The 27,760-nt window shown below is 36.2% G+C and overlaps 6 protein-coding genes across 8 annotated transcripts; 1 reads left to right on the forward strand and 5 right to left on the reverse strand.

Annotated features, from left to right (window-relative positions):
* Nucleotides 1-1,956: 1,956 nt before the first annotated feature.
* On the reverse strand, nucleotides 1,957-5,100 carry LOC107407905 (palmitoyl-monogalactosyldiacylglycerol delta-7 desaturase, chloroplastic). Its single transcript, XM_016015243.4, has 5 exons — nucleotides 4,275-5,100; nucleotides 3,991-4,131; nucleotides 3,749-3,889; nucleotides 3,143-3,249; nucleotides 1,957-3,041 (listed from the first exon to the last, which is right to left on the reverse strand). The coding sequence occupies exons 1-5, from the start codon at nucleotides 4,857-4,859 to the stop codon at nucleotides 2,843-2,845; spliced, it is 1,173 nt and encodes a 390-aa protein (XP_015870729.2). The 5' UTR covers nucleotides 4,860-5,100; the 3' UTR covers nucleotides 1,957-2,842.
* Nucleotides 5,101-5,252: 152 nt separating this feature from the next.
* On the forward strand, nucleotides 5,253-7,984 carry LOC107407915 (protein POST-ILLUMINATION CHLOROPHYLL FLUORESCENCE INCREASE, chloroplastic). Its single transcript, XM_016015254.4, has 8 exons — nucleotides 5,253-5,494; nucleotides 6,221-6,344; nucleotides 6,534-6,618; nucleotides 6,719-6,797; nucleotides 6,881-6,994; nucleotides 7,089-7,201; nucleotides 7,330-7,440; nucleotides 7,554-7,984. The coding sequence occupies exons 1-8, from the start codon at nucleotides 5,389-5,391 to the stop codon at nucleotides 7,671-7,673; spliced, it is 852 nt and encodes a 283-aa protein (XP_015870740.2). The 5' UTR covers nucleotides 5,253-5,388; the 3' UTR covers nucleotides 7,674-7,984.
* A 941-nt stretch (nucleotides 7,985-8,925) lies between these two features.
* Nucleotides 8,926-10,629, reverse strand: LOC107407493 (phosphatidylcholine:diacylglycerol cholinephosphotransferase 1). The gene is made up of 2 exons (XM_016014782.4): nucleotides 9,930-10,629; nucleotides 8,926-9,660 (listed from the first exon to the last, which is right to left on the reverse strand). Exons 1-2 carry the CDS (start codon nucleotides 10,308-10,310, stop codon nucleotides 9,187-9,189), a joined length of 855 nt encoding a protein of 284 aa, XP_015870268.2. The 5' UTR covers nucleotides 10,311-10,629; the 3' UTR covers nucleotides 8,926-9,186.
* Nucleotides 10,630-12,075: 1,446 nt separating this feature from the next.
* LOC107407876 (SNF1-related protein kinase regulatory subunit gamma-like PV42a) lies at nucleotides 12,076-13,965 on the reverse strand. The gene is made up of 3 exons (XM_060813299.1): nucleotides 13,381-13,965; nucleotides 12,571-12,922; nucleotides 12,076-12,488 (listed from the first exon to the last, which is right to left on the reverse strand). Exons 1-3 carry the CDS (start codon nucleotides 13,833-13,835, stop codon nucleotides 12,153-12,155), a joined length of 1,143 nt encoding a protein of 380 aa, XP_060669282.1. The 5' UTR covers nucleotides 13,836-13,965; the 3' UTR covers nucleotides 12,076-12,152.
* A 651-nt stretch (nucleotides 13,966-14,616) lies between these two features.
* LOC132800197 (topless-related protein 4-like) lies at nucleotides 14,617-23,353 on the reverse strand. 3 transcript variants are annotated; one of them, XM_060813295.1, is made up of 26 exons: nucleotides 23,188-23,353; nucleotides 22,833-23,059; nucleotides 22,468-22,647; nucleotides 22,226-22,339; nucleotides 21,334-21,492; nucleotides 21,045-21,222; nucleotides 20,823-20,946; nucleotides 20,161-20,210; nucleotides 19,724-19,892; nucleotides 19,484-19,593; nucleotides 19,300-19,369; nucleotides 19,121-19,194; nucleotides 18,870-18,965; nucleotides 18,696-18,791; nucleotides 18,302-18,429; nucleotides 17,973-18,207; nucleotides 17,719-17,883; nucleotides 17,546-17,644; nucleotides 17,174-17,317; nucleotides 16,800-16,910; nucleotides 16,522-16,701; nucleotides 16,261-16,389; nucleotides 16,066-16,161; nucleotides 15,686-15,874; nucleotides 15,292-15,458; nucleotides 14,617-15,204 (listed from the first exon to the last, which is right to left on the reverse strand). In XM_060813295.1, exons 2-26 carry the CDS (start codon nucleotides 22,910-22,912, stop codon nucleotides 15,006-15,008), a joined length of 3,342 nt encoding a protein of 1,113 aa, XP_060669278.1. In that variant the 5' UTR covers nucleotides 22,913-23,059; nucleotides 23,188-23,353; the 3' UTR covers nucleotides 14,617-15,005. The 3 variants fall into 3 exon arrangements, with proteins under 3 accessions (XP_060669278.1, XP_060669275.1, XP_060669276.1); XM_060813292.1 differs by having other exon boundaries at nucleotides 20,161-20,261; XM_060813293.1 differs by lacking the exon at nucleotides 23,188-23,353 and having other exon boundaries at nucleotides 20,161-20,261; nucleotides 22,833-23,161.
* A 1,684-nt stretch (nucleotides 23,354-25,037) lies between these two features.
* On the reverse strand, nucleotides 25,038-26,676 carry LOC132799975 (phosphatidylcholine:diacylglycerol cholinephosphotransferase 1-like). Its single transcript, XM_060812776.1, has 2 exons — nucleotides 25,976-26,676; nucleotides 25,038-25,706 (listed from the first exon to the last, which is right to left on the reverse strand). The coding sequence occupies exons 1-2, from the start codon at nucleotides 26,354-26,356 to the stop codon at nucleotides 25,233-25,235; spliced, it is 855 nt and encodes a 284-aa protein (XP_060668759.1). The 5' UTR covers nucleotides 26,357-26,676; the 3' UTR covers nucleotides 25,038-25,232.
* Between the last annotated feature and the right edge of the window lie 1,084 nt (nucleotides 26,677-27,760).

The following is a 27,760-nucleotide window of genomic DNA, read 5'->3' on the forward strand; positions in this document are numbered from 1 at the left end:
CATGCCGTCTTGGGAATCATTATGCGGCTGATTGAATTTTTTTTTTAATTTCTTTATTTTCCTTTTTCGCTAAAAAAGCTGATTGATTTCTTTAGTCTCACCAAGTAAGCATACAATATTTACAGAATAATAATAATAATAACAGTAACAATGACATTTTCACCAAAACAAAATAATAATAATAATGACACGGCAATTACAAGCTAGTACGTATATGGAACTCCAGTAGTATTAATTTTCTTAATAATAATCTTGCGTACATTTTTATCTAACAGTTGTACATAAAAATTTATACATTTTTTTCCTTATAGTTGATAGGTTGTTAATTCAAAATAGACATACTCAACGAAATGAGGTAGAAGTCTGAAATTAATGATAAAATATATGGATATGGTGTATATAGCATAATTTTGAATTTTTGGCAAGTAAAAACAACTTTGTGATGGCTTGGGATCGTGAACTAAATCTAAGTCAAGCTGTGTCTATATTTCCATAATGATGTCACCAATGACTTCATTATTGCTCTTATATTTTTAATTAAACGTAGTTTTTTTTTTTTTTTTTTTTGGGTCCTCTCCAAAATGTAGGCTTTTGTCATTAAGGCTCATGACTCACCCGGAGCTTAAAACTTAGGACGTCCATATGATCTAGGGCCAGAAACATTAGCCAGGTATGGGCCCATTTGTGCTCATTGAGGAGAGGAAACCAAAATCACCCATTAGTGGGTCACCTTCGGCCCATTTTCGCTCTATCTATCGCTGATTGAAGACCTTAATCATCGACCGTTTGATGTATCGATCTATCTCTCTCTTATCCATGATTTATAAATTTATGATTTTTTTTTTTTTAATTAAGTTATTTCTTAATGGTTAGTTGCTCTTAGTCCACCGTTGTAGACAAAGGGCTTATATATGAAATCCAAGAACCTACGATGGTGTGCACTACCGGATTTCGAAAAAAAGTCTTCTTTTTTTTGGGGTAATATAAAACCATAAAAGAACCTCCAAAAACAATATATATAAATATATATATATACACATATACCATGGGAAGAAACCTTTGTCTTCTATTCACACACATATACCGAAAACCTAAAACTTTTAGAAACAAACTTCTTCTTTTTCTTTTTTTTTTTTTGGTTAAAAAAATAATTCTTTTTTAATAAAAAACCAAGGTATTTTAGAATACCTCATCAATTTTATTTGTTCTCTCTCTTCTTCTCTCTCTCTACCAACACTTGAACCTTTGATCTTGATGATGTGGAACTAACCAAACTTAACCATCATGACCAAAGAGGGTTGGTGGCATTTGGCCTTTATGCTTTCTATTTAAAGAAATGAAATTCTCATAGTGGCGGAAAATAAAGACACAAGAAAGACAGAAGAATTAGGGGCCTCAAAAGAAGAGTGAGGTGAGGACCTCACAGACCACGATTTTAAGAAGGAAATTTCATGTATAATATAAGCATCAAGGAAATTCCAAATTTTACATGCCATTCATCCACAATTCTGATGTGAATCATGTGCCACTCAGAATGATTACTTGACTAATGCAAGCACAACCACCTCTATTGTCAACAATTGCAGATATAGATAAGTTTACCTTTTAAAAATTCTTGACCAGTTTTCAGTCAAATTTAATAGTAATTACAAACTTAGCGTTGTTCCATCTTCGCTGTATAATTTGGCCTCAAAGCACCACCGACCACCTTTTTAAGAGATTCAGCTTCTCACATTGAACTCACCACTCAGAAGAAGGACCACTTCTCACAAAGGTCTTTTGTGGCTTATATACGATGGTGTGCACTAACAAAACCCATAAAAAGACTCTTTTTTTGGATAAAGAAAAACCCATAAAAAAGTTATTCCATAAAAGACTTATATACCAAAAGAAAAACATAAAACCCATGAGAAGAAACCTTTGTCTTCTATTCGCACACGCATTTACCGAAAAACCAAAAATTTTAGAAACCAACTAAATTTTTTATTAAAAACAAAGGTATTTTGGAATACCTTATATTTTTTCTAATCTTTCTTTCTCTTCCTCTACCAACCCTTGAACCTTGGTTCTCGATGATGTGGACCAACCACACAACCATCAAGACCAAAGAAGGGAGGCGTTTTTGGGCCTTTATGCTTTTTATGTAATGATAAGTTAATGGAAGTCTATTAAAACAATCGGAAAATGGATAAATAAGAAGACACAGGATAAAGGGGCCTCGGGCCCTCGCAAGGAAAGGCAAGGACTAGGGACCACACGGACCATGATTTTTAAGATGAAATTTCGTCTGGTATAGAAGTATCAAGGCCATTCTGCAACATTTTACATGCCACAATTCTAATGTGAATCATGTACCAGTCACAAAGATTGCTTAGAGTAATGCAAGTGAACCACCTCAATTGTCAAGAATTGCAGATAAGGAATATCTTACCTTCTTGAACTTCTTTGACCAATTCTCAGTCAAATTTAATAAATAATTACAAACTTTGGGTAGTTCTATTTTCCCTATATAATATTGCCTTCGAAGCACCACCGACCACCTTCTTACAAGGTTCAACTTCTCACATCGAACTCAGGAGAAGAAGGACCACTTTGATGGGCGTGGAAGGTATATGTAACTATTGGACGGAGAAACATTAGGATCTTCAGCCACACAGCAAACGGTCAATTTAAAACTTTGTTTGGATACAGGAGAATTTGTATTATTGACAACAAGTTCCCATCAAGGATTATATAATCATATTAACATACTAACAAGTTTAATGGTCATGAAGAAGGAGCTAAGTTTAGCCTAAACCAGATAACCCCACTCAGTCTCACATCCTATTTGAGTCACATAGTCTCAATTGTTGAAAGCCATTCTTTGCTTTTGAACCTCAGTTGGTACCTTCACATCAGTTGCCAATCCCACAGCTTGTAGAAATCTAACTACATACCAAGTCATGTCAAGCTGCCACCATTTTAAGCCATGTCTAGCTGAGAACTCAAATGCATGGTGATTATTGTGCCAACCTTCTCCAAATGCAAGCAATGCCACCCACCTGTAATAAGTTCATGATTTTATAAGAATAAACTTTATAGTTAACCAGATTAGTTTGAGCAGTAGTTTTATAAAATGGTGCTTTAATTTATGGAATTCTACCAATTGTTCCTTGATAGATCGCCCGTGTTCCATTCTTGGTTCCCCCAAACGTGGCAAGCTGAGTTAACCAGCCAAGTGATATGGTATACCCATGCAATCCTAACACCCTGCCATGGTAATTTCAATTTTTATGGCTCTTTATGAATTGCAATTCAGGGATCAATGTAAGTTTCAGGATTGAGTTTTGAAGCTCAAATATATATGCGTCTAACTTCCAATTTGTAAAATTTATCAAAAAAAGAAAAAAATCCAATTTGTAAAAGTTCAGATACCGTCCACAAATGGAACAAAGACATCACAATAAAATAAGGGGAAAAAAAAAAAAAAACACATATGAACTCAAATTACATAAGATTTCCATACTATGAATGACAAGCTCAATTACCAGACAGTCTGGAAATGTTTGTTACTTGGATGGGATAATGAATTTTAGATCCACAAAATTAATTAATGGTTTGGTTGGTAATGGAACAGACTGAATTGGTAATCACCATCAATATTAGGCCTGTAAGTTCCTAATTCTGGTAATTCTCCTTTACTAGAAATTAATAGGATAACCCTGAACCAAAAAAAAAGAAAAAAAAGAAAAAAGAAGAGAATACTTACCATTCCCCATACAAGGAAAGGAAAACCTCCCAAGACATATAGCAGGACTCCAAGAGCAATTGGGTGAACAATATAAGTATTCTGAATGAACTTATAGAATGGCTGCTTTTCTAAATCCCCAACATTGTTCGGTCCCCCACACTGCAAAGTATCACATTAAATGATGCAGAAAAAAATTAATCTGAGTAGGTTTTTTGCACAAAAGGAATAAAAAACAGAGTCAGGAAGAGAGAATTCCATACCCTCTCAATCACCGAATTGGTATCAAATAGCCAACTCATATGACTAAACCAAAAACCTTCAACTGGGCTATGTGGGTCTCTTTCAGAATCACAAAACTGGTGGTGGTAACGGTGTGTACTCACCCAATCAATTGGGTTCCCCTGTAAACCTCAAACAAAAATGAAAAAGGTCACAAAAACCATCAAGAACAAATACCATAATATATATATATATATATATATTCTTTTTTTTTTTTAAAGGAATGTCAAAAGTTAAAAGCTTTTAGCATTGAAATTCCACCAACCTGCAGTGCTTGAACTCCACAATAAGCAAACAAGTATTCAAGCCACTTGGGGAGCTTGAAACTCCGGTGAGAAAGATGCCTATGAAAAGACAGAGTAATACCGAAAAGACCCGTCACAACGTACAACGTCACGGCCACCCAAAGCGCACCCCAACTGAATTGGAATGGTGCGAAAACACTAAGCAAATGCATTGTCAAAACTACACCGGCAGTGCCCACATCCAATGAGTTCCATTTTCTCCCAGAAAAGACGTTCCTTGGCCGCTCCACCACCACGTCTGATAATAAAATTCTTTTGGTTCTGATTTGCTCTGCCTCTGGCTCCGGCTCGCTGGTTTCTGTCAATGCAGCATTACAATTTGCGGCTACTTTTCTATTGGAACTGGCACCCAGATTGGTGAAAAGCTTTGCTTTTACCAACACTCTGTTGGAATTCGAACCATAGATACCGAAATTCAGAACAATGGAATGGTGATGAACCGGCCGGAGAGGGCCAACAGTGGGTCCAAGCCGGTGAATTATGCGGCGGAGAGGAACAAAATTGTGTGGTTTGACATTGGTTGGTGTTGAGGTGATCAAAGCCATGGAAGAGGAGGAATGGTTTGTGGCCAGTGAGTTTTGTGGGCGTTGGAACCTATGTGAGATGGGTGGGTGTCTGATAGAGAGTCCTCTGTGGGGTTAAGACTTATTGGAATGGGTTTTGTACTTCCTGAAGAGTTGTGGCTTGTAGTATTGTCAAATTGCTTTTTACAATTTGTTTGAATTTTTTGTTTTTTGGGGGGGCAGAAAGGGATATATAACAAAACAAACAAAAGGGGTTTATAGATAAGGCGGTGTTGGTGTTGGGTTTGGGTTTTTGGGTTGTGTTCGGATGTAAAGTGGAGCAATAAGATCCAGATATTTTTAATCATTTAAGATAACATCCCATTTGGATATTTTTTTCTTTTTTTTGTTTTTTTGTCAGTTCATAGATGGTGATATAAAGTAGATTTTTTGTTTCAGAATTTGTGTTCGTGGTTGATTCTTAAGACCCTTTTATAACCATATCTGACTACTTGACAACTTGAAGCTCCGACCTCTCTTTCACTCTCTGTGCTTTCTCTTTGGTTGATTCATGGCGGCATCAAATGGGTCAATCTTTGCGTCTTCTGCGCAACCCTTTTCGGCCACGCGGTCCTTAACTAGAAATAAAATAGCTCCTCCAGTGTCAAGCTCTCTTGGTGCGTTTCTTTCTTTAATCCTTGTTTCAGTGTTTTCATCTCTTTTACATGGTTCTCTGTCCTATTTACAGAATTGGGAAATCTTGAACGATGATTAAGTATTTGCAATTAAATCTTTTCTATTTTTCTTGCTTTCTAGAGCAGGCAATTAGAATGATGCTTTAAAGGCACTTTTTTATTGATTTTTTTTTTCCTTTTTATATCTTCCTCCGGCTAAAAATTTCACGACGTCAAGAAATGAAGTTAATCCTCTTCCTTAAAGAAGCATCTTATAAATGAAAAATATATATAAAATAGAAAGAAAGAAGGAAAAAAATAAAAAATAAAAAAAAAGGGAAAAAGAGCACGACGAAAATGAGTTTTTTGTTTTTTTTTTTTTTTTAATAGGTAAATACACGAGGAAAATAAGTTGTGTGCATCTTCTATATGTTGGTGTACACGACAAACACAGTAGTTAACTTTGCTGGTGAATTGTATTGAGCTGTAAATGGTTGCCCAGCTAATTTCCTATATAATTAGAGTTTTAAGCAAGTTTTGAATTGATTTTAATTGTTTAGGAAAATTGGTTTTAGTCCATATCTCTAATCCACATCTTTTTCAAAGATGATGTCAAAGTTGGGATTACATTTTTATTTTTTGTTTTTGAGAAATGGAATTGCTTGTATAATCCTAGCCAAATATTGAGAGGCAAAGTATGATGAATGTCTATCACTAATTCCAATGTAGGTAGCAACTTTAAGGGATCATCATTGCCAAGCAGTCTTAGACAGAAGAAGAAAGTTGTCAAGATCAGTGGGAAAGTGAGTGCTGCAGCAGCCGTTGAAACATCGCCTGCAGAGGAAATTAAAGAGTATAATTTTCAATCCCAAACTCCGGCATGAGATTCATTTTCTTTGTTTCTAACAAGAAAAAACAAATTATTCCATTAATTCTTTACTAAAATTGTATGAAACATTGTGTATAAAGGCATATACACACACATTTAGTTTCTCTTTCGGTAAAAAGCATGTGCATAACGTGTAACACCTTTATTTTCCAGATTCACGCTTCCCACATGGGCTATGTTTGAACTTGGAAGGTCTCCTGTATACTGGAAAACAATGAACGGTCTTCCTCCTACTTCTGTATGGCATTATTATGCTTTTTGCTGCTGAAAATTTACTGTTTTGTGTTTTGTTAGTCAGCGATCTTTTAATAGTATAAAAACTCAAAAAATTTTGGCAGGGAGAAAAAGTAAGGATCTTCTACAATCCAGCTGCAAATAATCTTGTTCCAAATGATGAATTTGGGATTGCATTTAATGGTAATTGTTATTCACATACTATAGGCTTATATTAGTCGATTAATGGTAATTTTTATTGACACGTTAGGTTGTAATCTTGGCAGGAGGTTTTAATCAGCCTATTATGTGTGGTGGCGAGCCAAGGGCCATGCTTAAAAAAGTTCGAGGCAAAGCTGATTCCCCAATATATAGCATCCAAATATGCGTTCCTAAGCATGGTTAGCACCATTTGGCAAATTTCTATTTTCATTTCTTCAATGATTAAAATTTTCATCCTTCTATTTTTTTATTTTTTTGTTAATCTGTTTGCAGCTTTGAACTTGATCTTTTCATTCACAAATGGGGTTGATTGGGATGGTCCTTACAGACTCCAATTTCAAGTACCTAGAGCTTGGCAAAACAAACCAATTGAATTCTTTAATGAGGTAATTAGACATTTGCTCTCTCTTTGAAAGTAACCATCTTGAAGTAAAAGTATTTCTAACTTCAGGTTAATATACAAAATTATTCCTTTATCATGAGTAATTAGTGTGCCATGGATCTAATATTACAGGGCCTGACAGAGGAATTGAGCAAAGATGGTGCATGTGAGAGAGCAATCTTTCCAGACACGAACATCGTGGTCACAAGATGTGCTATGATTGGGAATTTATCACTTGAAGGGGTAAGTGATTAAATTCTTCACTTTCCACCATATCTAATTCTCTTTTATGCCTACTAGGCATATGGTAAGAAACTGGTTTTGAAAAATGAATGGATTTGGGTACACAATGGCAGGGAGACCGCTGTAACCTTGATCTGGTAGTAGGATGCACAGATCCAAGTTCGCCACTCTATAACCCGCTTGCCAATGTGGATGACGGATCCTGCCTAATTGATACAGATTCTGAGGACTAAGCATCATGCTCTATATGATATATCAATAATACTGCACATAAAGAGTCACCAAGTCAGCATCAGAAAAAGGCTTGCCTTTCTGTTACAACAAAGAATTGTCTTCTTAGAGATGCATAAATTCAAAGTTTGTAGCAACCTTACTCTTTATCTTTTTACGAAGCACAGCTTGCTTGCTTCCCTTTTTTTTTAAAAAAAACATTAAATGGTAAATGAGCCTGTGCTGAGATGGATTTCTTTGTATAAATATATACTTTTTCATCAAAAATAAAATATATATATATATATATATATATAGATATATATACTTAATACGTATGTAGTTTAATAAGCCATCCTCTAATTGGCCATTAATCATGACATGTGATGATTTGTAGGCACTCAGTTTCTTTCTTGTAAAGCTCATAAATGCTACAATTTTGCAATGAGAATATACGTTGTGAAAGAGCGGAAGTTGGGTTTACAGCCCAAAAATAAATAAATAAATAAAATGTTGCAAGTTGGGTTAGGTTGGTTGGCCACTGACAGGAGAGGATTGAGCTCAGAGTTGTACCTAAGGATTTTTCGTTGACCCACAAACGTGAATTTCCACACTCACCTGAAATCATTTTCTGTAAACAGAAGAAAACTGAAACAGACAGAGCAAGGCTGTACATTTTTAAATGCATTAAGGGCCTCGATTGTAAATGTTGTTAAGGTTTTGGTAACCCGAATTATCGATCCTTATTCCTGGGAATTAAAGAAGGGCCTCGATATGTAGATTTTGTTAAGTATGGGTATGATTATAGGTAATGGACAATGGTAGGTCTTACCCTATATGAGAATTGCAAGAGAATCAAACTGAGAAATATTTGAACTTGCTTAAGTCTTTAACATTTTCTTAGCAGGGGAAAAAAAAAAAAAAGAGTCTAATCATTGAATATTACAAAACAATTAACATGCTTGAATGACACAAAAAACAACTTTCCTGATCACCAACTTCTAGAAACGCAACGTTGTAATTGAAAGGTCAAGATCTTTGAAGTTCCCACGATATTACCATTCCATTTATTTGTTGGAAATTTCCTTTTAACTTTCGCTGATTGAAAACATGACCAACCGCTAATTCACAATTTCAATGCTGGTTTTGTTTATAGAAAATACAAGTACTTGAACAATTAACAAGAAAGTTGCCTTTTTCACTTAAAATAACGTGTGGAAATACAGCCATCTAAATTCTAATTTCCTATTAACATATAATATCATGCTCCGCACATTAAAATTAGAAACTCAAAACTCGGATTGACCAAAAGAATTCTTCAAAAAAGAAGTACAATAAAAATGTAAAAAGGAAAATGCCGGTGAAAGCAACCGCATTAACCTCTCAAATTTCTATACAATTCCATACAATTTTTCTTTTTTTTTCACTGTTGTCTTTCGAATATGTATAGCATTTTTTTCATTTCCTTTTCAACAAATTCGGAGCACTGGCTATCCCTAACTGGTCCCTCTACATTAGGCAAATACTTTTTTCTGTTTACGTAAACAAAGTCTCTTTAGTAGCAATTGTTGTTGTAGCAGCTGCAGCAAGAATGCTTGGTTTTCTCTTGGTTTCCTCGTATTTTCCGGCAAGAAAATCAAAGAGAATCCCGGCACCAACTCCAACAGCCAAATCTATCGTATAATGACCTCTGGTACCCAACAGCCTCACTCCCTGAAGCACATTCAGCAAATCGAAACTCCATGCCAATTCCAACCTCTGCATCCTTCTCATGTCCAGCGATGCTATCAAAGATCCGGCAACGTGACCGGAAAAGAACAAGAAAAACGACACGTTACCCACCGGGAAATCCACTCCGGACCCCAAAAATCCATGGGGCAAGGGAAGCTGCGTGGAGGAACCGAGAATGCCACGGCAAGTGAACATGAACAGAGCGGCGATTGTGGCTCTTGGTCGACCTTCGATTAGCCATGCCCACAGTATATAAACAGCTTGCATTCCCACAAACACCTGAAATCGTTAAAAAAAAAAAAAAATGCAAAACCCATATCATAGATCTTAAAAAGAATAAAAAAAAACAGGTAAAATCCATATCATAGATCTTAAAAAGAATCAAACTTTTCGAAACAAAATTGTTTATTTTTGATGACCTAATGCAATGTGGACAGGAAAGAAATTCCAAAACAGAGTCATTGTTATTGTTATACTTTTCGAAGATAAAAACAAAAACTCTGGAACCCAATATTGAAAAAATGAAGATTGATTAGTTGGGTGCTTGCCGTATTAAGAAAAGCTAGGAAGGTGTTGAGGGTTGGGGAAGAGGAAAGGAGACGATGCAGGGAACGCGTGGCAATGAAGCCCAGATCCAAAGGCGGCGACGTGGAGGGCACCATGAGAATGGTATACTCAACCCCCATGAAGACCAACAGCCCCACGGCAAATATGCAGGGCACCCAATGGAATCTCGCCACGTTGACGACATCCTCCGCCGTCCAAGTCAAGAAGGAGGGCTTTGGCTTGGGCTTGGGCTTCTTGGGCGACGACGGCATGCCCGTGTTCATGTCGTCTTCTCCGATGCTGGCGGCGGCGATAGAGGATGTGCTGTTACGTCTCCTGTTGTTGAGGGAGGGGGTGCATGGGGCACATACGAGGCCGTTCATTGGGTGGCTGCAGGATACCAAAAGGAGAAAAATGACGACATGGGTTGTGCTTGGAGGGATTTGAATGGTATTTTTATAAATGATGGGATGGGTTTTGATTTGAGGCGGAGCTTCCTATGAAGCGTTTGGTCTTTGCTTTGGAAGTGCAAATGCCTCTCTCTCTCTCTCTCTCTCTCTCTCTTTCTCTCTCTATTTTGTCTCTTTTTCGTCTCTCATCCACTACTGTTTCTTTACCCGTGCTTTTTGCACGTGCGCCTTTTCCGAATTTCACGTGGGAGGACTCCGATCTGCCCAATTTATTTATTTGTGTGTGTGAAAGTATTTCCTAGATGATTGATTAATTAATTGAGTTCCTCACCTAGGCTTACATGAACTAATGAATGGAATGAGGAGAAAAAAAAAAAAAAGATTTGTTTATTTCCAATTTCAATTCGTTAAAATCTAGGAAATGCTTGAATTTTGATGAGGATAAAGTACGAAGAATGTCTCCGTAGGTTCTAATTGCTATATGTTATGAAAGTCAACAATGATGATGAACTAACATTCATGACCAGTTTTAAATGCCTCAAAACACCTACCTGTCTCAGAGGCTCAGACCAAGTTTCATTTATTAGTAAAAGAGAGAAATCATATAGAACCTAAATGCAAATGAACTTTTTATTTTATTTTATTTTATTTTAAAAAAAAAAAAGGTAAAAATAAGAATGCAATAATACCATCGTCATCCTCATCATCATAAATAGTGAAACCGAAAGTTGACATCCAACGTTCTTTGTTGTAACGTACGACTCTTTGTTACCAAAAGTAAAGAGTGTTAAAGTGTCAAAATCCAAATTGCATCTTCTCTGCACATGTTATATAAAGTAAACAAAGACCGCAGGTCCCACATCCCTTGTGAATTGTAATCACGTATGCTTCTGGCCCTCTGCACCGAAATCAGTCCACTTATGATAGGTGACTGTCTCTGTCTCTTAGATGCACAAATTTTGATTTACATATTAATTAATAAATTCATTTCTATTACAATGATTCCGGATATAATATATTAGCTACAAACTTTTTTGGACTGAAAGCTGGTTTAAAGTAAATAAGGTTTTGGTAGATTAATTGAACCCACATTCAGGGGTCATGAGTATATGATCACCGACAGTAAGAAAACAGTGGGTTTGGTTGAATATTCAGTAGCCTTTTTTTCTATGTTTGAATTAATAAACTAACAGTTTTACCACTGCATCACTTTAATACTGCCAAATTAAATGGTTCATTTTCACCTCCAATCCCAATCCATCTGTGCTTACGGTTGCGGAGATTCTAATTCTAAGACATGATCAGAAATTTTACTGTTAAGCATCATATTTCTGCCCATTTGTTTCCACTGTCTTTTTGTCATTTTCTCATATTAAATAAAAAGAAAGTGATTGAAACATCCTTCTGACAACACTGGTTTATCATTTAAAGCCTTCAAAGTAGGTGATGGGAGTACCTATTTCTAGTTCTAACCACTTCATTTATAAATTTGTTACAAATTTCAACTTATCAGCTTAACCGCAATAAATGCCAAGATACCTACCTTATATTTTGCTTAAGTTTTTAGTACAAGAAAGCCAGTTTCTTGCTACATATATAAATATCATGATATATGTGCTTTATCTCAATGTTTCTGATTTAGCTATTATATATCACTCTGTTTTTCTGTTGCAATATATAATGACGGACACGAAATTGCATACTGTAGAATCCATGCTATATAAGTAGCACTTTAACATGCACAAACAAAACTCCAAAATTCTTCTTACATACCAAACAAAAAGTTGTCCAAGTTCAACTACATCACAACTAATTTCACTCAGGATTACAAAGCAGAGAGACCCTTAACACCCTAATTATATCAGTGAGAGAAACAAGCCCCACAAGTGAATCATGTGAATCCACCACCCAAACTCGATGGACATGCTTAGTGACTAATTTATCAATAACATCAGCCAGAGATGCTTCAGCTTGGCAACTCACAAGAACCCTAGACGGTGTCGTTGCATTGGATGCTGCATATAGAGGGCTCGTTGAGACTGTCTCGGTGAATTCCAGAGCACTTAGACGTAACCATGATTGCAGAGTTGCAAGGTGACAGCCTCTCAGATCGGTTGCAGAAAACGTTCCAATCAGCTTCCTTCCCCTCCCCTGCAACGCATAGATACATAAATATAGCCATTGTACATAATATTGAGGAGTATAAATTGAAATAATGAGATTGAAGACTTACATTTACAAGTTGGTTGTGATGTTCTTCAGGGGACTCTGAGGATCTGACAATGGGAACAGCATTTAACATGGCAGTTCGCATGCACTTGATGGCTTCTAGAAGTGTAGTCCGATCGGTAATTGCATAAACATCATGAGTTATTGCTCCTAACACATTGATCAGATGGGATGTGATTGATTTGAGTTCGGAATCGTGTTCTTTCAAGAACTTCAACAAGTCCATCTGCGTTAGCATTCGATAGCTGGATGCAGATTCCATGAGTTCTACACCTGAGATGTTGTCCATTTGGCTGTCTACTGGAACGATAGCACGGTGGATTCCTTTGCTGAACACTTCCATACAGTCTAGGATGCTGCACCACTTGTTTTCAAAATCATGGAAGAACATGTATATAACATGTCGAAATTTAACCGCAAAAACCCATTTGTTATGTCATCACATAATAATACTTTGACCATGAAACACAATGGAGGACCCTAGTTTATAAACGGACAGTCATAGCAAATTTAGAGTCAAGAATTATTAATGAAAAAAAACTATCAAGTATAAAATATAAGAATTATTCAAATAAGCAACATTTAATGTTGGTATGTTACTTATTTAATCTAATATAAATAAATATCTAGCTCATCACCATTAGGATCTGTAGTGGGCAATTACATAGGTATATAACCGTTTACATTGGTATTAGTTCTGTCTGTGTGTTGTTTTATCAAACAGTGGGGATCTCATAACAAAAAGCCATCTAATATACATACATATCGTCTATACAGAAGACAAAAGAGCAAATTAAATAAATCAAAATTTTACCTTGTATTAGGGTTCAAAGTCCATAAACTGAGACCCTCAAGGCAATGACCAATGATGGAGGACACCTCAACAGACATCTTCCGATCAAGATCAGAGACATCAGAACCGTCCATCGCAGCATCATTAACACCACCAATGTGAGCCAAAATATCAAGCATGGTAACCATCCCTATATAGTGCTTCCGTACAACACCAGTCTGCTTATCAGTCTCCATGATCATGGATCCACCGGCTCCAATCCAGTGGCCAGGAGGTGCTGCAACAGGCAGAGCCACCACCCGATTGGCAACCAAAGCATTCATGGTGTGAGCAAGGGATGCGGTGTAAGGAACCTCCACAAGCCTGCGCTTATTTACCATCAAGTCCTTCACCATCCTGTCTGTCAGCCGTTGATTATGTCCAGGGGTATGGCAATCCTTGGTGGTGGTGGCATCCAGCTTCCTTGCTTCTTGCATATTGTTTTGGAAAAATGGGTGATAATGAGATTTCTAGTATTTTCTACTTCAATTTTTTCTCAAGTGTTTGAAGAGAAAGAGGTAAATTTGTACTGCTTGGATTGATTCTGACTCGCATATACAAACTACATAGGAAAGGAGGTAATAAATCATTCTGATACAAACGAGTACGTGGCGAGTGCAAGATTTGAGTCATCTGCGTGCCTATTTTTGGGATGCCACGTGGTCATTGCTGTTAGACGAAGGATAAGAATGATTCTACGTATAACAGATGCTGCCTGCTCCACTACATGGAATTTTGGGATCCTTTGCTATGTATATTTCTTTTTCTTATTTTCTTTTTTGGTTTTTGCGTAGTATAAATGTTTGTTTCATAACAAAATATAGAGTGAAATAACAATAAACATTCGTCACTTTTGATCATAAATGTTTTACGAAATTATAGATCGATGATAATAACATAATAGAACATTGTTGGCACTTCGTATAGAAGAGAAAATCAAACTACCAATATAATTCACTCTATTCTTTACTTTCATCGAAACTAAAAAAGCTTTGCTGCGAAGTTGTTTTGAGTAAAGATTTTCATTGTGTAAATTGGAGAAGCATGAAATCATTATTACAATTGATCTCAACCATATGATGACAGTACTTTGACTTTGAATATGCCAGATCATGACTAAAATCATATTAAAATATTTCTTCGTTTCTTTTCTTGACTACATGGATTAAAAAAATAAAATAAAATAAACAAAAATAAAAATAAAAAAACTCCAACCAATAAAGAAAGAAAGAAAAGCAAATTTCACTAACTGGAAAAAAGAACAATACTCCGAAATGGTTGATCATTATTCTGTATACAACAGTGAGACAAAATTCTCCAAAGTTAGCCCTAATAAAACTGCTCTGCTCTGCTCTCCCTAATCATTTCACCTCTTTGTATAGTATCAAACATGTCTACCTTTTGTTTGCTGTGTGTATGAAGGGAATTCCCAAGACAATCACAGATCGACATCAACCTATCGTCTAAAAGTATTTCTGCATCAGTCCCTAAACCCTATATACCATTAACCTAATATTTGCAGCTTCCCCTAAAATAAAATGGGTTCCAACCAACTGAGCTCTTCTTCATCTAGACAAACAATAGAATCTGTCACCGTTAACTGTTAGCTACCTTGACTCCTGCTCCATTGCACCACCAGCTGAGGTAACGCTTGGCCCAGCACCATTTTCAACTGGAGGTGCAGTACCCCACTTCCCCTCTGATTCTGGTGGTTCCAGAACATGGATTCCACCATCAGTAAGTCCAACGGCAAACTGATTAGGTTCAGATGGATGAGCAGCAACAACCACCGGATGTACCCTCGTGCTGTGAGATAAAAAGAACAATGTTATGCAGCAGTGTGCATCGGCAACAAGTGTTTGTATATATATGCCATTAACAGTTAAGCCATACCTTGGATTAGCAGGTAGATAGGCAGCAGGGCTAATGCGGCACCTTATTCGCAGTGTATTGGCAGTCAAAATGTACACACTTCCATCCTCAACGCTCGCAAAGATGGACTGGCTATCGCATGAATACGTTGCATCTGTAATTGGACCACTGGATTCTCGTGGAAGCCACTGCATAACAAAGACTTTAATAACTTGAATGACAAGTCACAAACAGAAAGATATTTGTGCAGAATAAATATGGTTGGACACTTGAGAGAAAGGAAAGGCATAGTGTTTGGGCATGGATTTCATAAGCATCGTGATGATTAAATAATTAAATTTTCAAGCAAAATGCATTTTAAAACAGAATACAATATCCATGAATATGTTCACATTAAATAAAACATTCAACATACATGCTTAAGACACTCCAACTTCGTTGCTTCATATATTGCTATTAGAGTTTCATGGACAACCAGAAGATGTATCTGATCTTGGTGAAATTGCACACGGGTCTGAGCAAGAGGAGAATGCACCCGCCCGGTCGGAATTTGCAAGTGCTTACTTGCCTGTTTTTCCCACCCATCCATGCTCCAAATGCAGAGCTGGAATATATATAAAGGTTATCAAGAGCTCATACTCCCAATTTACAATATTTAATGCATGCAAAAGATATCTTTAAGTTAATAACAGTAAGTTGAAGTCATCAAAGACTGCAGGAAATGACAAGGCAGAAAAATGATTTGTGAAATCCAAAGAAGTATTGCACAATCAACACAAAAGAAGATATAAATACCTGAGAATCAGAGCCTGAGGAAACCAGAATGTTCAAAATATTAGAGAACGCTAAGCCAGTGATTCTTTTTTGATGGCCTTTAAGCTTGCTTTTAACCTGTCCAGATAGTGAGTGCATCAAAGTCACAATTTAAAGATTCAAAATGTACTGAGGTTATTGATTCACAATATTAGATCTCTGGATCAGGCTTCAAACCTCATCAATCCGGACATTGTAGATTTGAATTGAAGAGTCCTCCATGCCTATGGCAATTATGTTATTATCCTTTGGATGAAAAGCAAGAAATGTTGCTGCAGGTGGTGGGGGCATAAATGTTGTCATCGTCTGCAAAAAAAAAAAAAAAATTTGAAGATAAATGCTTATGGTATAGAAAATAGGAGGTTAGCAAAGCTTATGGTATGTATTCCAATCAATTGGAAGGAAGGAAAGGTACAAGCACAGAGGATATTTACTTACCTTGAATGTCATCATATTAAAAAGGGAAATTTTTCCACCTGATGCTGACATAACATAAGAATCATTCTTTGAAAGAGCAAAGCAAGGAACAGCATCATCAACATTTGCATCACTAATATCATTGGTCATCAATATTCCACTGGGAGGTTGCCATAATCGTGGTGGCACAGTGGTAGTTGCCTACACAACAAACACACGTCTAAGAAAATACAAACAGATATGGAAAAAAGATAATTATGTTATCTCAAGTGGGGTCTTGAAAACAAACTTAGTAATACCTTTGCCAGTTCAGTCTGCTCATTTTTCTGCCATTTCCAAAGTTTGTGTACAGCATTAGATGCTAACGCCAGTATAGATCCTCCCACATTTGTATATATCAACCTAACAATCTGAATTCATGGATATAGAGAACAACACAGACATTATAATTCAAACAAAAATTTGCACACTGCAGTCCAAGAAATTTCATGCCATGTACAACTTGGCCAAGAAACTAATTTCTGTGTTACATTTTACAAATAATTTTACATGTACCAATAAAAACAAATCATTTATGAAAACTTCAAAATGATAAAATTTCAACAAATTATATAAAATGGGATTGCACACCTTAGGAAATGTAAATAACTAATTCTGTGCATTTAAATGATACCTTATTTGGCAGTAGACTATCAGGAAGCCGTAGTGAACGAAGTTGAGATGGTTCGTTAACTTCTGTCAGCTTCCAAATCTTTGATTTGTCCAAATCATCATTGATCCTTGGTTTCACATCTGTGAGACTTCGGCTATCTCCATTCTAAAATATTCTAGTAAGTAAATTTTTTTTTTCTTGGCAATACCCCATAAAGACTACAGTAAAGTCCAAGTAAATATTTGAAAAGGTGCCAAATATATAAATTTGCTCCCTTCAAAAATACAACTAATTATCTATCTAGAATGATTCAATAAACAACCATACTAATATAAATGGAGAGAGAGTGAAAAGAAGAAGGGAAAAAAAAAAAAAAAAAAAATCAACCCTTACCAATCCAACCATTCCTGTCAATGGTACACTTCTATCAGCAACCCCATTGCTTGTTCCAGCAGCTAAACTTGAAGCACCAAATGTGCCTATAATGGGTCCCTGCAAGATAAATTATGGATTCATACAGAAGTCATGTTTTAGGTCACCTACTAACATCTGAAAGAACAGCATACCTTTGAAGCAATCCCAGAAAAACCCCTGGAGGCATCGACTGCACGAATTTCAATGGAATGCAAAAGCCGCAGACCATCAGCATTTGCAAGTACTTTGATACCATTCTCACTCGTTGAAACAGCCAGCAGTATCCCGTCTTTGTTAAATCGTATGCAAGGCGAGGCCTAAAAAGTTAAAGATTACAATTGTTCAACAAAAAACATTATTTAATATAACTGGCTATAATTAATAAGAGAGCGGTGTATGGTTATACCGGTAATCCGCCCTCTGCATCCACAGTAGCCAACAGGTTTACGTTGTCCATGTCCCAATATTTGACCAAAGATTCATCACCAGCAGCCAAGAATCGGTTCTTGGTAGTATCAAACTGCACGACTCCCATACTCCGCTTTCCAAGACCATGATATGATCGCTTGACAGCTCCCTCACTTTCATTCCACTCCACAATAAATGATTCCCCATCTTTACTTGTTCCACAAGAGAAAAGCCTGTGATGTGCAATGTAAGACAACCATTTAAAAAACCAATCAACAATGTTCAAATACTAAATTAAAACACAGAAAAATACACATTGTATGGTACCTTGTCCCATCAGCACTATATGCCATTTTTGTGCAAGAGTGACCAGGAGCATCATAATCGACTCTAGAACCCATGTTATCATATAACCATGCCTTGATTTTCCCATCAGTGGCTGTTGAAAAGATGAACTAGGAAAGGGCAAAAAAAAAAAAAAAAAAAAAAAATCAATAAATTAAAAAAAAAAATTTAAAAAAAAAAAAAAGAAGACAATGTGTAATATGTGCATTCAAACACGACATAGCCGTCAGATTAAGTTTCAGACGCCTACACACACACACACACACACACACATAAATATATATAAACATATGTATTGGGGAAAAAAAAAAGAAAAAAAAAAATGAGAGACAGCAAATCTCAAGTTAAGTTACAGTGTGAACCAAACTTGGAATACCTGAATGTTTTCCTTCTGATGTGGGCACACAGAATAAACCGGAGCTTCATGACCTTCAAAAGTATACAGCTTATTACCAGTGACAGCATCCCACACCTGCACAAGGATGCAAATTTTAAACAAGAAGTCCATATGCTTGCATTAACAATGAAGGGGAAAGCCAAACAAGCAAACCTTAATGGTCTTGTCCTCTCCACAAGTTATGATGCATAATTGTTTGCTTGGGTGAGAGAAAGCAATGTCATTAACATTACCAACATGGGCATCAATCTGTTTAAATTTTAAGATAGAAATTAAATCAGCACAAAACTAAAGAAGCTTAAGAAAAGTAATAAATAAAACAGAGAAGAGATACCAGTTAAGTCATTTTTAGGTAGATAAACCAAAAAAATAAATAACTAAATAAAACATCATAAAAGAAATACCTCAAGATGGTTTCTTAGATCATCACCACCATGATAGGAACATATCTGCACGATGTGCTTGGAATATGCAACACCTGAAATAGATATCAATCAAAAGAATCAATTTTTTATCCTATATGTCCAACGTCATGATAAAAATATTTCATCAAAATGAAAACTAATAGAATCCTTGAACATACCAAAAAGAGCACCATCAGGACTCCAAACAACACGATTTACAGAAGCAGTATATTCATTGGACATAGATGCCTGTCATGTAGGAACAAAAGATATCAAATTAGGCTTATCAATTGAAGGTACAATCACTACAAAATATCGTCCAAGAACAGGGGAAAAAGGAGAAAAGGGCAGGGTAAAACAAACCTTCAGAATTGCTGTACATGCCCCAAGGTCCCAAATCTTGAAATCCCGAATGACAAGCCTCTCCCTGCTTGCTATCTCCCAAATGGTGATATCACCCATGTTTGTTCCAACTAAGATTGGAGGAAAATAAGAGAGAGGTTGATCATCTTTCAATGCAAAAGCCTTAAATGGTTATACTTCAACCTAAGGAAACAAAAACCAAAATTTAAAGGCAAATTCTTTTAAGCATCAGTAACTAACCAAGCAGCAGAGTTTGATGTATTGGATGAAAATCCAGGCTCTTTACAGCAGAACCCTGATTCAAATTGGCAATGACAGTCCTTGGCAAGTCATCAGAAAAGGGCAACACAAGGGGATGGCTCTGGCCAGGATATGAGACTGGCAAGACTTGAACAGGCACATTATTGACCTGCAAGGTGGATGAAAAGGACAGGTAGGAGAAAATCATAGAAACAAATATAATGGATGTAAAAGCACAATTCTGAAAAACTCTTTGCATAACAAGATTACAAAGTATTTCCAGTTCCTCCTACAGCTTTCAACCAAAGAAAATGGAGAAATAGAATTTTTTTTCTACAATATTAGTTCTCAAAATGATTAAAATGAATTGCAACAACTATAAAACTCAAAATCTCCCAAAATCTTCCACTTAAGAAAAAGGAGAAACATTCTGATACCTCTTCTGGTATCCCAAAAGGCCTTGATCTCTTGAGTGCATGTTCAGAATCTGCAGTTTGGTAGTCCATTGTTGGATTGTTAGGCCTCTTTAGCATAGAAGCTACCACAGAAAATAGATGGAGAGAAGGATAATAAACTTAGTTGAAATAGCAAATTTTAATAGAGGAAACTAGTTAACATTTTAAGCGCCCTAAATAAGGGGAAATAGGATATAATTAACATTTATTTTATGAATATATTTTTTGTTAGGAGCTAACTTCACCAAATCATTGATTTTCAAGCAAAAAGAGTACAATTTTCTGTGTTTATAAAAACATAGCTAGCTTATCAAGGAACCACAACTTGTACCATATACCTTTTTAAGAAGTATGCAAAATCATTCTGATAGACCAACATAAAATCTTGAGTACCTAATCCAAAGTTAAATTAAATAATTTATTTATTTGGACTAATTATAAAAACCAAGCTTACACATTTTGATATATCTGCTTTTCCTTGTTAACCTCACTCTAAACTCCACCACATTAAAGGAGCTCACACTAATCATCAACTTATATCTATAACTTTCAGACTTATCGGTGTCGAATACCATAAAATAAAAACCACAGAATTTGGAACAAGTAATAGCAGATAGAAAATAACTCTAGAAAGTAATCAATACCTGCGTTACCAGGAGCAGTTAGTCCAATAGGCCCAACAGGAACTGACTGGTGTGGCACAGACGATGGGTTGGCCATCCATCCAGCAAGAGATGCCGTAATAGCTGCTGGTGCAGGCTGAAAAGGCTAATTACACAGAAAAAATAAATAACTAAACAGTCACTAAAATTCCTCATAAATAACTACCTTTTAAAATCAAACTTTGAAGTCTCTTGTTGACTTACACCGTGAGCACCTAGTGGTGGGAAACCACCTACTTTGGGAATGGAGCCCAACAAAGGGTTTGTAACAGGAGAAGGAGCACGAGCACCATTTGGCTGCCCACAGCTATGGTCCACAAAAAGAGTTTTTATATCTGGATTAGGCCTTGGGTTCTTGCAAAGCTGATGCTGCCAATTCAAACTGCAATTCAACAAACATAACAGGATCAACAATGTCAGCTGGCCAGACATATTTTGAAATGCAGTTTAAAAAGGGGATAAAAATATATCTGATAAGACTTGTTCAATTTACCTCTGATTAATAAGCGTCCTCAGCCTTGAGTTCTTAAAGCTGGGAAATTGAAGTTTGTCACGGAAAAGCGGATTAGCCTCGATTAACTTTTTAAGTTCACCAAGCATTATAGCCCTCGCATGCTTGGTCTCTCCATATTTGCATAGCTGCTCGTTCTCCCTGAGAAACACTTACAGTGAGACGCCTAAGAAATAAACTCTAACTTAAGAATAGAAGCAAGCACAAATTTTTTTTGCAGAAACTTCTTGCCCTAGGATCCAGCTGTCATGCTTCAGACTACGAACCAATACTACCTTTTTACATTAATTTTCCTAGTTAAAATAAAAAATAATAATTACAAAGAGGATATTACCATTTTTGTAACTGGACATGATTGTTTCATTATACTTTGTCCACTGAAAACCTTATCCATTTTTCTAGGTTAAACATTCTACAATTTTCCACTCTGCAACGAATCATGTGCATCTTCAAACAACTTCAACTCACAAGCTACAATGAGCAATGGCTAAAGTATGCTAATATTCTGGAAACACTTCCAGAATTGAAAAAAAACAATAGCCAATAAAAAAGCATTGGCTACATGCCATAGACATGTTGAATCTTCTTATACTGACTTGATCTATAGTTTACAAACATGAATTTTATGGGCCTATACAAAATTTCCAGTGTCCCACAAAACCTTGTTTGGTGAGAACAAAACTACATAACAGACTGTTAATCTACATATAAGGATTAAAATCTTCCCAAGTAAAATGTCACTACTGAATAAGGTTAACTAAGAAATTATAATCCTGCAATGTTTTATGATGCAGTTCAAGAAACCACGTATTGGACATCATCCTTGATCACAATTAAATGCAAAAACGTTTTCAATTAGAAATACTCGACATACCTGAAGTTAGCCAACGTCAAAAGCATGGTAATTTCCTTGAAAAGGTCTTCGTTAAATGTGGCAAAAACTTTCAAATCCTTCACAAGAATCTCAACCGCTTTGGCATTGTCATGCCTGTACATTTACACATGAGAAAAAATTTAAAACAGCACATAAGACAAAGCTATTACATACACTGAATATTCCAATTGGACACTACTGTCACTCAACTGTATATGCCAGAACAAAAGCAAATAACTCACTTGTCAAGTGCCTCAAGATATTTTTGCTTTCGAATCTCAAAGAAGATCTTCATCGAGTATCTATTATCATCAACCTTAGTAAACCCAGATAGGTACTTCTCCACCTCATCCCATTCACCATTAGCCACACAATCCTCGAAATACCTCATGTTGAAGAAGAACCCTGATTCTTTCTCCAACCTTCACACACATACAATCAGTTGAACCAGAATTCAGAGCTCAAGTAAAGTCCAAAACAGCATAGCAAAAATAGACCCAAATTTCTTTTTCTAATATTCGCTCCATTTCCCAATTCTTTAAAACCCAACAAATAATATATACAAAAACATGAATGAAAAAAAGAAAAAAAGATGGAAGTTGCCCACCTATGAACAGTGTCTTTGAATTTCTCTTCATCCAAAAACTGAAGTATCAGAAAAACCAACTCTCTGCTCAGCGACGACATGCTTCCCTCGTCCTTTAACAGATCTCCAACCACACCACCAAAATCCCCCGCAAAAAGAAAAACAAAAAAAAAAAATTAGGGCTCCAGTTCCCCCAAATTCCACACCCTTCTCGCTCTAACTGGCGATTCAATTCCTCGAAATTATCACTGACGACAAATGAAAAAAAACCAAAAATGATACAAAGACGTATACAAGAACACATACATTTATAAAAACCTTTAAACACACTCCAAAAAATATTCGCACGCATAAATAAACAAACATAAACGCTTACGTCTTTACGTTCTGGTGTTTGGATAGACTGGCTTTGATAGAAAAAAAAAATTTGAGAAAAAGGAAAAAAAAAAAAAAAACTGCAGATCGAGACTTTTTTAGAGAGAAGAAGACGTGAAGAACAATGAGCAAAGACGAGCGAAGTCGGTTTTTATATAAATGCGTCTCTGTCTCTTTCTCTGTGTGTTTGTGTGTGTGTGTGTGTGTGTGTGTGTGTGTGTATTTATTGCTCCTTTTCAATTTCTTTTTTTTTTTTTTAATTATTTTTTGCCTTTTTTCTGTTTTGGTTTGTCTCTTTCTTCGGAAATGAAAGTCCTTTCAAGGAAATTTCCATAACAGTGCGAGCCTTCAGCCCCCAACCATCTCCTTACCCCCAATTTCACATTTATTCTGTACACTCCACTCTGTGCCGCCGCCCCATGATTACTCCATACACCCTCACTCCTTCCTTTTCTCATCATCATCATCCTTCCCAAATACAACCTCAACTGCTATAATTTTTTAAGATAATCATATAATTTGTTGCTTTATATTTTCCTTCAAATGATTTTCATAGAAATTATTCCTTCATTTTTAAATAAAATTAACAACCAACCTATTTTTTATTTATGTTTTATATTCTAGTTGTTATTATTTAATTATTAGCTAATAAATCAATTACAAATTGATGGATAATTACCAGTAAAACTTGATAAATTGCTAACAATAAAAATATCTGTAGGTGAAAAAAATAAAAAAACTTTTCTTCTTTCCTCTTTTTTTTTTTTTTTTTGGTGGGTCCAGGTTGCTTGTTATCCCACCATTTAAAGCGCACGAAGTATGGGAGTATAATGAGTGTGATAACACCGTAATAGAACCCCGGATAGAATATTCAGTTTTATAAATTTCCGTGAGAAAAGAAGCGTGGCACGCGCCACTAGGTTCGTGTACCTCACATGTATTAAATATTGGACGTGTCCAAAAATGCTCACCAGTTTATAGATGTGGCCGTCTAAAAATCCGACACGTGGAATGCAAACGTCAATCATGATCGTAATGCAGTGGGCATTAGTCAGTTATCAGAGATAGGGCAATGGACCAGTGATAAGTCAGGCGGAGGATACGATAACTTCATTTGATAAGACAATTGATACGACAAGTAATTCTGAGGATGATAAGTAGAATAGCTTATCAGGGGCAAGATTCGCGTGGGCTTCAAGGGGAAGCAACCGCGAGGTTGATTTACTGCTTTTGGCTTAACTTTACTGAAAAATAAAAAAAAACAAACCAAAAAAAAAAAAGGAGGAGTGACGTGGCAAATCGACGTGGCATTTTTTTCCAAGAAAGAGTCGTAAATATAGACTGGAGCCGATTGACAAATTTGGCGTTCGTGTCGTATCGCTGTTTGATTATTATTTTTTTATTGCAGAATATCGCTGTTTTATTTAATGACAATTGTCGAAATCCAGTCAATGTTTACGAGTCTGCAGAATTTGATTTAAGGAATTAGGATAATTACTGTGGTCGTAACATCCTTTTTAAAGTTTTTTTCTTTAATTTTTGGAAGATATTACACTATATAGTATATAATTTTTTATTGTAAAATTGTTTTATTTTAATTACGACAACTATATCTAGATTTTATTGGATAACTGTGTGAAAAGTTTTTATATTTAGAAATTCAATAATTATTATTTATATATTTTTCATATATATCATTTTTTTTAATTAAGTGAAGAAAAAAATAAATTAAGATAAGTGTCATTTACTATTATTTGATTTTGGTTACTGTTTTAATTATTACATCCATTATATGTTTTTTTTTTTTTTATTACTGAGCCCATTATATTTAGTTACTGAGCCCAATAAAAATGTAAAAAGGAAAATGCCGGTGAAAGCAACCGCATTAACCTCTCAAATTTCTATACAATTCCATACAATTTTTCTTTTTTTTTCACTGTTGTCTTTCGAATATGTATAGCATTTTTTTCATTTCCTTTTCAACAAATTCGGAGCACTGGCTATCCCTAACTGGTCCCTCTACATTAGGCAAATACTTTTTTCTGTTTACGTAAACAAAGTCTCTTTAGTAGCAATTGTTGTTGTAGCAGCTGCAGCAAGAATGCTTGGTTTTCTCTTGGTTTCCTCGTATTTTCCGGCAAGAAAATCAAAGAGAATCCCGGCACCAACTCCAACAGCCAAATCTATCGTATAATGACCTCTGGTACCCAACAGCCTCACTCCCTGAAGCACATTCAGCAAATCGAAACTCCATGCCAATTCCAACCTCTGCATCCTTCTCATGTCCAGCGATGCTATCAAAGATCCGGCAACGTGACCGGAAAAGAACAAGAAAAACGACACGTTACCCACCGGGAAATCCACTCCGGACCCCAAAAATCCATGGGGCAAGGGAAGCTGCGTGGAGGAACCGAGAATGCCACGGCAAGTGAACATGAACAGAGCGGCGATTGTGGCTCTTGGTCGACCTTCGATTAGCCATGCCCACAGTATATAAACAGCTTGCATTCCCACAAACACCTGAAATCGTTAAAAAAAAAAAAAAATGCAAAACCCATATCATAGATCTTAAAAAGAATAAAAAAAAACAGGTAAAATCCATATCATAGATCTTAAAAAGAATCAAACTTTTCGAAACAAAATTGTTTATTTTTGATGACCTAATGCAATGTGGACAGGAAAGAAATTCCAAAACAGAGTCATTGTTATTGTTATACTTTTCGAAGATAAAAACAAAAACTCTGGAACCCAATATTGAAAAAATGAAGATTGATTAGTTGGGTGCTTGCCGTATTAAGAAAAGCTAGGAAGGTGTTGAGGGTTGGGGAAGAGGAAAGGAGACGATGCAGGGAACGCGTGGCAATGAAGCCCAGATCCAAAGGCGGCGACGTGGAGGGCACCATGAGAATGGTATACTCAACCCCCATGAAGACCAACAGCCCCACGGCAAATATGCAGGGCACCCAATGGAATCTCGCCACGTTGACGACATCCTCCGCCGTCCAAGTCAAGAAGGAGGGCTTTGGCTTGGGCTTGGGCTTCTTGGGCGACGACGGCATGCCCGTGTTCATGTCGTCTTCTCCGATGCTGGCGGCGGCGATAGAGGATGTGCTGTTACGTCTCCTGTTGTTGAGGGAGGGGGTGCATGGGGCACATACGAGGCCGTTCATTGGGTGGCTGCAGGATACCAAAAGGAGAAAAATGACGACATGGGTTGTGCTTGGAGGGATTTGAATGGTATTTTTATAAATGATGGGATGGGTTTTGATTTGAGGCGGAGCTTCCTATGAAGCGTTTGGTCTTTGCTTTGGAAGTGCAAATGCCTCTCTCTCTCTCTCTCTCTCTCTCTCTTTCTCTCTCTATTTTGTCTCTTTTTCGTCTCTCATCCACTACTGTTTCTTTACCCGTGCTTTTTGCACGTGCGCCTTTTCCGAATTTCACGTGGGAGGACTCCGATCTGCCCAATTTATTTATTTGTGTGTGTGAAAGTATTTCCTAGATGATTGATTAATTAATTGAGTTCCTCACCTAGGCTTACATGAACTAATGAATGGAATGAGGAGAAAAAAAAAAAAAAGATTTGTTTATTTCCAATTTCAATTCGTTAAAATCTAGGAAATGCTTGAATTTTGATGAGGATAAAGTACGAAGAATGTCTCCGTAGGTTCTAATTGCTATATGTTATGAAAGTCAACAATGATGATGAACTAACATTCATGACCAGTTTTAAATGCCTCAAAACACCTACCTGTCTCAGAGGCTCAGACCAAGTTTCATTTATTAGTAAAAGAGAGAAATCATATAGAACCTAAATGCAAATGAACTTTTTATTTTATTTTATTTTATTTTAAAAAAAAAAAAGGTAAAAATAAGAATGCAATAATACCATCGTCATCCTCATCATCATAAATAGTGAAACCGAAAGTTGACATCCAACGTTCTTTGTTGTAACGTACGACTCTTTGTTACCAAAAGTAAAGAGTGTTAAAGTGTCAAAATCCAAATTGCATCTTCTCTGCACATGTTATATAAAGTAAACAAAGACCGCAGGTCCCACATCCCTTGTGAATTGTAATCACGTATGCTTCTGGCCCTCTGCACCGAAATCAGTCCACTTATGATAGGTGACTGTCTCTGTCTCTTAGATGCACAAATTTTGATTTACATATTAATTAATAAATTCATTTCTATTACAATGATTCCGGATATAATATATTAGCTACAAACTTTTTTGGACTGAAAGCTGGTTTAAAGTAAATAAGGTTTTGGTAGATTAATTGAACCCACATTCAGGGGTCATGAGTATATGATCACCGACAGTAAGAAAACAGTGGGTTTGGTTGAATATTCAGTAGCCTTTTTTTCTATGTTTGAATTAATAAACTAACAGTTTTACCACTGCATCACTTTAATACTGCCAAATTAAATGGTTCATTTTCACCTCCAATCCCAATCCATCTGTGCTTACGGTTGCGGAGATTCTAATTCTAAGACATGATCAGAAATTTTACTGTTAAGCATCATATTTCTGCCCATTTGTTTCCACTGTCTTTTTGTCATTTTCTCATATTAAA

This window comes from Ziziphus jujuba, chromosome 1, assembly GCF_031755915.1.
Source record: "Ziziphus jujuba cultivar Dongzao chromosome 1, ASM3175591v1".
In the NCBI taxonomy this organism is placed as follows: Eukaryota; Viridiplantae; Streptophyta; class Magnoliopsida; order Rosales; family Rhamnaceae; genus Ziziphus; species Ziziphus jujuba.